The sequence below is a fragment of the Dipodomys ordii genome, unplaced genomic scaffold, assembly GCF_000151885.1.
Source record: "Dipodomys ordii isolate 6190 unplaced genomic scaffold, Dord_2.0 Scaffold45, whole genome shotgun sequence".
Classification (NCBI taxonomy): Eukaryota; Metazoa; Chordata; class Mammalia; order Rodentia; family Heteromyidae; genus Dipodomys; species Dipodomys ordii.
Genome location: NW_012267261.1, coordinates 9406760 through 9414810, shown reverse-complemented (window position 1 = coordinate 9414810; position 8051 = coordinate 9406760). Strand labels below are relative to the sequence as shown.

General features: G+C 45.8%; 1 protein-coding gene across 1 annotated transcript in view; it reads right to left on the bottom strand.

Annotated features, from left to right (window-relative positions):
- Positions 1-8051, bottom strand: part of LOC105987905 (integrin beta-5-like) — a 75662-nt gene that overhangs the window by 46585 nt on the left and 21026 nt on the right. The window contains exon 3 of the mRNA XM_013019324.1: positions 4987-5236. Coding sequence (XP_012874778.1) covers positions 4987-5236 — 250 coding nt within the window. The remainder of the gene's footprint in view (positions 1-4986; positions 5237-8051) is intronic.

The window sequence follows — 8051 nt, the reverse complement described above, 5'->3', positions numbered from 1 at the left end:
TCGGTGGCTCACGCCTATAATCCTAGGTACTCAAGAAGCTGAGATCTGAGGATCGTGGTTCAAATCCAGCCAGGGGAACAAAAGTCTGTCAGACTCTTATCTCCAATAAATCACAAGGAAACTGGAAGTGGTGCTGTGGCTCAAGTGGTAGAGCGCTAGCCTTGAGCTGAAGAGCTGAGGGACAGTGCCCAGGAACAGAGTTCAAGCCCCATGACCGACAAAAAAAAATAGGGAAAGAGGCATGGCTCAAATGGAAAAGCACCAGCCTACCAAGCACAAGACTGAGTTCAAATGCCAATATCCTCCCCCCCCCCCAAAAAAAAAGGGAGAAAAAGGTTATGTTTTCCAGAAAGGCATTTTAATTATACCAAATTTACTGGAACCAAATCAGGGATGATTCTTATTAAGAAGAAAAAACAGCTGTCACATAGATGTTAACTGAATAGGATGTCCCTGTGACTAGGTACCCGGCCAAGCCCATGGAATTGCTGAGTGGCCTTCAGACCTGGTTGTTTTGGGGTCTCCTGCCAAGAGAGAACCCACCCAGTGTTTATAGGCTCCCAGGTAAGAGCCATTCATAAGGAATTACTAAGTTAAATATTATTAACTAACAAGAAAAAAAATGTATGATTAAAGAGCTGGGCAAGCGAGAGAGAGAGAGAGAAAGAAAGAGAGAGAGAGAGAGAGAGAGTGTGTGTGTGTGTGAGTGTGTGTGTGTGTGTGTGTGTGTGTGTGTGTAAAGCAAATCCAATTTGAACATTACTAAGTCTAGGCAAATCCTTGAAACAATTTAATTTTCAAGATAAAATTGGATTGAGCTTATGTGAGCAGGTTCTCATCTTAGCCTAAACATAGAGAACTTCTGCATGAAATATAATTTAACATTTTAAATAGAACGCCAGGCCTGGAAGCTTAGGAGGGAAATCCCAGATGCCAGAATTGGAGAGGAAGCCACTCAACAATGAATGGACTGGGGAGCACATGGGTGGGCGGGGAGAGCTGTGTGTGCAACTCAGGCAAGGCGTCCACACTGTGCAGGACATTACACAGCATGTACAACAGGGGTGTATCAGGCACAGATGATAAACTTCCAACCTGAACAAGGCCCAGAGCTGTAACAGGACTCTCTGCATACAGCTGAACTCAAAGAGCTGCCACTCACAAAACCAGAAGCAGAAATTCTCCATCCATGGCCTGGGAAAGAGGCAAGGAAGCTTACTACCGGTCCATGCTGAGCACAATAAGAATCATATATCCACCAGGCCTGGACTATCAGAATTCACAACTTTTATGGTGAAGGAACCCCCAATTGTGAATTAAAGGAAAACAGTGAACATAGAAGGTTCCCAGCAGCAGAAAACGGTAAAGTTTTTCTGCAGGAAGCCAGCATGCCAGAGCACATGAGCGTCAGATGGGAAACAGCCTCCAATGAAGATGAGCTAATAAAAGCATTATAAACCCCAGGAGAAACAAACCACCATGCAGGAATGTCAGCAAACCCAACACCCTGAAGGAAACAGCACAGAGCGGCCTAAAATTCTTACAAGGGTATTTAAAGCATCCAGCAGGAACAGAAGCCAAAGGCCAGACAGAATGTTAGAAAAATAAAACAAACAAAAATGGAAACCAAAACCAAACTCTAGAAATAAAAAGGAGAAGAAGAGGAGGAAGAGGAGGAGGAGTCTAGAAAAGAACCAAATAAAAATTAGAGAAATAAAAAATACAGTCACTGAAGTTAAGAAATGAAATTTCCGTATATAGGTTACACTAAAACTGGGGAATGAAGTGGCAAGCTGGGAGACATTGCCTATTATGTCTCTGAGAGACAGACACAGAGAGGCTTTTAAAACTATCAGAGAAAAACTAACACGGGACATTTACAGTGAGAAGCTTCCACGGATACCTAACAGTGTCCAGATGAGAATGGAAAGAATGGAAGAAAGAAAATAACAAGATAAACTCAGAATTTTCAAGAAAAAAGATATATTCTTAAAAGAAACAAGTTGACCAAGTTTGAACAATATATTTAAAAGTTTATCAACCTAGACATAAGGGAGTCCACATCACAGAATATATCAAAAGCCTCTAGAGAGAAGCACAGCAACTGCTTTTATGCCAGTACCAAGGCTTGAACTCTTACTTGGCTGACACAATACCACTTGAGCCACACCCCTACTTCTGACTCTGTGCTGGTTAGAGGTAAGAGTCTCTAGGATTTCTCTGCCCCCGCTAGCTTTGAACCCAGCAAAAGCAGACTTTCAATCAACCACAAAGAAGTCAGAAGGTAATGGAATCACCCTTTCAATTAAACAATTCCTTAATCTGATGCTGAAGTTAGTCTATGCCTTCTTATTTTAGGGGGCTGAGGGGACGGATGGGTACTGGGGCTTGAACTCGGGGCTGGGGTTATCCTTTAGCTTTTCTGCTCCAGACTGGGCACTCTACTAGTTGAGCCACGGCTCCCTTTCCAGTGTTTTGGTGGTTAGGTTACGAAATAAGATTGTCACAAACTTTCCTGCCGATGTTGAATCCTCAGATCTCAGCCTTCTTGAGTAGCTAGGATTACAGGTGTGAGCTTTTCTCTATGCCTTTTTAATCCCCATGGCAGCCCTTGTACTTCAGACTTGGCACTTCTGGTGCATGCTAAGATGGGATGCTATGAATCCACGATTTCCATCCCATAAAGAAACATCTGGAGCAGAGAAAGGAGAGACAAGTCTAAAGAAAGCCCCCAGTGCATCTCTTTTTTTTTTTTTTTTTCGGTCGTGGGGCTTGAACTCTGGGCCTGGGCACTGTCCCTCAGCTCTTCAGCTCAAGGCAAGCGCTCTACCACTTGAGCTACAGCGCCACTTCCGGTTTTCTGGTGGTTTATTGGAGATAAGTCTCACGGTCTCTCCTGCCCGGGCTGGCTTTGAACCGCAATCCTCAGATCTCAGCCTCCTGAGTAGCTAGGATTACAGGCGTGAGCCACCAGCACCCGGCTCCCAGTGCATCTCTTTCCTCTAAGATGTCCTGTAGTGGTAATGTCACTTTCCCTAAGTTTCCCATCCCCCAAATGCCCAGGTAGCTGCCACTGCTGGTCCCATAGCCCTGGGAGAGAAACACCTAACTGAAGGGTGCCTAGGGCTTGGGAAGGGTTCACTCTGGTTTTCTCCACCTCAGTAGGAAAGAAGTGACAGTCAGATAGAAATCCAATCACAGGTCTATAAAGCCCAAGGATGGGGTAAAAACAAGCAAAATGGACCAGCTGCAGGCTAAGAGGGAAGGAATGGTGGGGAATTACGGGGACTTTCCCAGAAATCCTACCTTTTGAAGAAACCCTAGAAATTCTTCTGGTTATTCTTGGTTAAATCTTGTCTTTGTAAACGTTGGTAAGTCAGGATGCCATTACAACAGAAAGGATCTGCACAGACTGGGCCCGCTAAGGGAACAGTCACTTTACACAGTCAATACTGTTTTCCCCCTCAAGGAGCAGCAGGGACTCTTAGGAGACACAGGATGCTGCATGCCCTGGACACCGGGGCTGTGTGGGCAAAGAAATCTGAGCCTGCTCACTGAGCTACACAGTGACTCCCTTTGTATCTTCTCAGCTTAGAGAAAAGAAATTTGCATAACTTAGACCTGACGCTTCCTTCAAAACTCCCATTCTTTACTCGATTTCCTGTGTTACAAGCAGCTTTTCAGGATGCCTGGTATTCACTGTCAAGAATCTCACTGTCTGCAACTGGTTCTGCCCTGGAGAGCTTCAGAGAGCCAGCTCTGAATAAGCACTGTGGAATAGCCGCGGGTATTCACATGCTGAGCAGTGCCCACAGCCAGTCCTTGATCCTCTGCCAGCTTCCAACCAGCATCTCAGTGGAGACACACCCCATCCGTCTGGAGATAAAGCCCGATAAGTGGAAGAAGTGGGGGAAGGAATACAATCATTAGTGCAGACCAAATGAAAAATGTTTTGGTTAGGAGGCCAAGGCTCTTGATAAGTAATAAGACTCCAACTACAGGGCTGGGGGGTGTGGTTCCAATAGTAGAGTATCTGCCCAGCAAGTAGCAAGGCCTTGAGTCCAACCCTCAGTCCCATCAAAACTAAAAACAAAACAAAACAAGCTCCAAGCAGACATCTGGTCTGGATGTGGCTGACTCAACTGATAAGGGCCTACGAGACAGGACGGAGTGATAATAATGTCAATGACACTTGTGAGCAGGAAGAAGCCATACTCCACAATAAATGATGATCCCTAGTTCCTCTTAGAGGCTGAGGCCATTTATATTTAAAACCTTTTTCTGTCTTCCTATTACTCCATCACTATGTTGGTTTCCCACCCATGGAAAAGACCTAGGAGAGTAGACAACAGCCCAGGAAGGATTCCGAAGAACACAGGCCGCCAAAACATTCCCACTTTGCTGATCACCCAGCCCTACGCAGCCCGAAGAGGTGCTAAGAGCTATTGAGGCTGCCAAAGATGAGCTGCAGGGAAAGGATGGCTCACAGGATTCAAAACAGCTCCCCTCCCCTCAATGCCAGCAGAAGGCCAAGAACTACAAGTGACATAATGGGATGGAAGGAGCCTGGATCCTTGAGTCATCGCATAAGGGAGAGCACCAAAGAAAACAGATCAGGTTTTACACAAGCTAAACTTTTCAAAGACCCACAGATATTCAAGAATTGCATCTTAGTACAGCCCAGGTAAGCCCCTAGATGGCAGGCCTGGCAGGGTTTGCAGCATATGCTATTACTCAGCCTCGGGTAGAGTTTCTTAGAAGGGACCAAACACAGGCATTCTATTCAAGAGAATGCACACTGCCAAACTAGTCTGCCTGGAATCATATCCCAAGTCTATAAGTTCCTGTTTGAGTGTAATCATGGGCAAGTTATTTATTCTCTCTAAGCCTTAGTTTCCTTATCTCTCAAATCTTGGGACTAAGGTTTTCCTCCTATGCTATTTCTCTACTCTTAGGTACTAAACAGAAAGACAACAGACCACTTACCCAATGCATGGATTCGTCTGGTACCTCGGTGCTGTGTAGGAAAAAGGAGAGATGTCCTTGTCAACAAAGGACCCAAAACCCAACCGGAAGTTGCTCGTGAGCTTCCTCATCTCCTCGGCAAGCTTGGTGCCCAGGTTGCGAATGCTGTCCAAGTCGTCCTTCATAGAGAGGGAAAGGTCCATCAGGTAGTACAGATCCACAGGGTAGTCTTCCACCTGGCGCACTTGGAGCTGGAAAGTAGTCTGGTCACCTGTGCCAACAGAATGCCACACATTAGGAGCCACAGACACTTGCTGGGAGCTGAAAGGGTGGATTTTCACTCTTTCAAAACTGATCTACCAACCTCTTTATTTTAGTGGTTCCAAGAAGAAAGATTTTTCTTGGAGTGCCAGAAGGGAATAATATGGCACTGAGGGTAAAGCCCTAGGTTCTCCAGCCCCAGAGGGAAACTGTACATGTGTGAAACAGAAAGCAGGGAACAGTTAACAAGGAAGGTAAGAGCCAGGTGGAAAAAGGGAAGATGAACAGGTCAAGGGAGGGCAGGTGATGAAGACAGTCACTTAAAACATCCCAAAGGGCAGGCTCTATTTCTTTTCCCAGACAGTTGATCTTCAGGAGGACTTTGTTCTTAAGTGTATCTGGGAACATCCAGATAGAACTCATTATCATCAGAAATTATACGTATAAAACCAAAAACACAGATTTTGAACTTTAGCTTTATTCAAAAGTCATAGCTGAGCCTCAGTAGCTTAGGCCTATAAACGTAGCTGCTTAGGCAGCTGAGATCAGGAGGACTTTGGTTTGAGGCCAGTCTGAGCAGAAAGTTAGTAAGACTCTTACCTCAATGGAATAAGCATATGTTGGCTACAGTGGAAAACGTAAAATAGGAAGATCATAGTTCATGCCTGGAAAGGAAGGAAGGACTATCTTAAAAATAAAAAAGCCTGAAAATATGGTGGAAGGGAGGGGGTGAGGGAGGAAGGGAAGAAGGGAGGGAGAGAGGGAAGAAGGGAGGGAGGAAGGGAGGGAGAGAGGGAGGGAGGGTCTCAAGTGGTAGAGCATCTACCAAGTAAGCAAGCATGTGTCCTTGAGTTCAAACCCCAGTACTGTCAATAAAAGAAATGAAAATGGGAGGGGAAAAATAGAGAAAAGTAAAACACTGCTATATCTGTCTATCAGCTACAAGGAAAATAGGTTTTGGCTCTACAATAAGACAGCCAACAGATGAAGAAAGAAGGATTCATTCAGAATAATAAAACAAGAGGATAAGTCGAAGTCTAGCTGTGTGGCCTTTGCTCCCTTACCTCCAGGGCTTACAGAGAGGGCCAAATCAAGGACAATAACTTGGGGAATCCAAGCCAAGATAATGTTTCCTCAATCCTTTCAGAACTTCTGAAGACAAGTATCTTAGAACTGACTATAAGCTGCTACTCATACCACCAGGTAATTGAATCTGCCTTGGGCTTACTGAGTGTATCAGGAAATATCCTATGTATCCCAGAACAGAACTGTCCACGCACACTGAAACTGAGATAGATTCTGTGTGTGTAGTAGATGTACAGAGCCATGGAGCCCTCACTGCTGCACAATCCGAGCAGCCAATCCTGCACCTTTGCCAGCGATCGCAACCACTAAAGCCTGCTGTTCCTACAGGACAGAGGACTCAGTCCTCCATCCCACATCCCTTTCCTACACAAACAAGGCCTGCTTCATGAACCAGACGAAGAGGAATCCAATAATGTTAAGATCTTAGCTGAAGTTCCAGCTTTCTCCCTCAACCAGCTGCACAACCTGTGCCTCAGTTTCCATATACAGATGACACAGGATTATTGTAATTACTGTGCATAGGCAAAGAGGTGGTTACTAGCCTGTTTCCCCTGACTTGTTTTTGCCTGTATTGCCCTTCTACCTCAAAACGGATGCCCTTTGAGTTCCCTCTTGGTATGAGCCTATTTTTAAAAACCATCTGAGTCTGACTCAAACAAAAGAATGTTCATGATTTCCTTCAGAATGAATTTCTGGAGTGCTGCAGAGTCTCTGGCTCCTGTCAGACAGACAGGGCAGGTCTCTCCACAGGGCCTGCTTCTTGGATGTCTGCAGCAGAGGGGCGGGGGAGGAGTCGGGGAGAACTCCCATGGCCTCTCCATAGGCAGATTGTCTCCCAATTCTACAGCCTCTGTGAAGGATTTCTTGCTGCATCTGCTGCTTCTGGGGCTTGAACTCAGGGCCCGGGCACTGTCCCTGAGCTTTTAGCTCAAGGCTGACTACCATTTATACCACAGATCCACTTCTGGCTTTTTGGTGGGTAGTTGGAGATAAGTTGGACTTTTCTGCCCAGGCTGGCTTTGAACCATGATCTTCAGATCTCAGCCTCCTGAGTAGCTAGGATTACAAGCATGAGCCACTGATACCCAGTGTAAGGAATCTCTTGACATTGTTCTGAGAAATTGATCTCTCTCTCTCTCTCTCTCTCTCTCTATCTCACACACACACACACACACACACCTTACCACAGGAAGGCTACAACTGTTAAAAGTAAGTTTTCCAAAACAAAAGTCTAAGAAAGCCAATAGTATCATTCACACTTAGAATGAAGCTTTATTATCACCATTAGTAACATGTTTGATTTGAAATGCCACAAACTCCTAGATGGGCTTTGGTACTCATAGAACAGGTCAGCTGGACCTTCCTTCCCAACTCCCAGTGTGGACACAGTGAAGTGGCCCAGCATGGCAGGTGTGGAGCATGCCTTGCCAGGACAAAGTCTGGACACACTTCCCACCTATAATGCACTTTATCTGGACACACTCCTCCCTTCCTCCTCCTCCACAGCCACACTGCACTCTCCAGGTATGTCTGTGATGTCTACAAAGTCTCACACACCTGAGACTTTCACCTGGTGCCCTGCCACGCACCCAGCAGGGTAAAAGGCCTTCTCACCACACAGCTGGTGACACACTAGCCTACATGCCCAGATCTGTCCCCAGCAGCCTTCCTCTGCACACATCCCTGCGGGCTGACAGCTCTTCTCTCTGCAGATGGTCCTCATAATCCACACTTCAGCT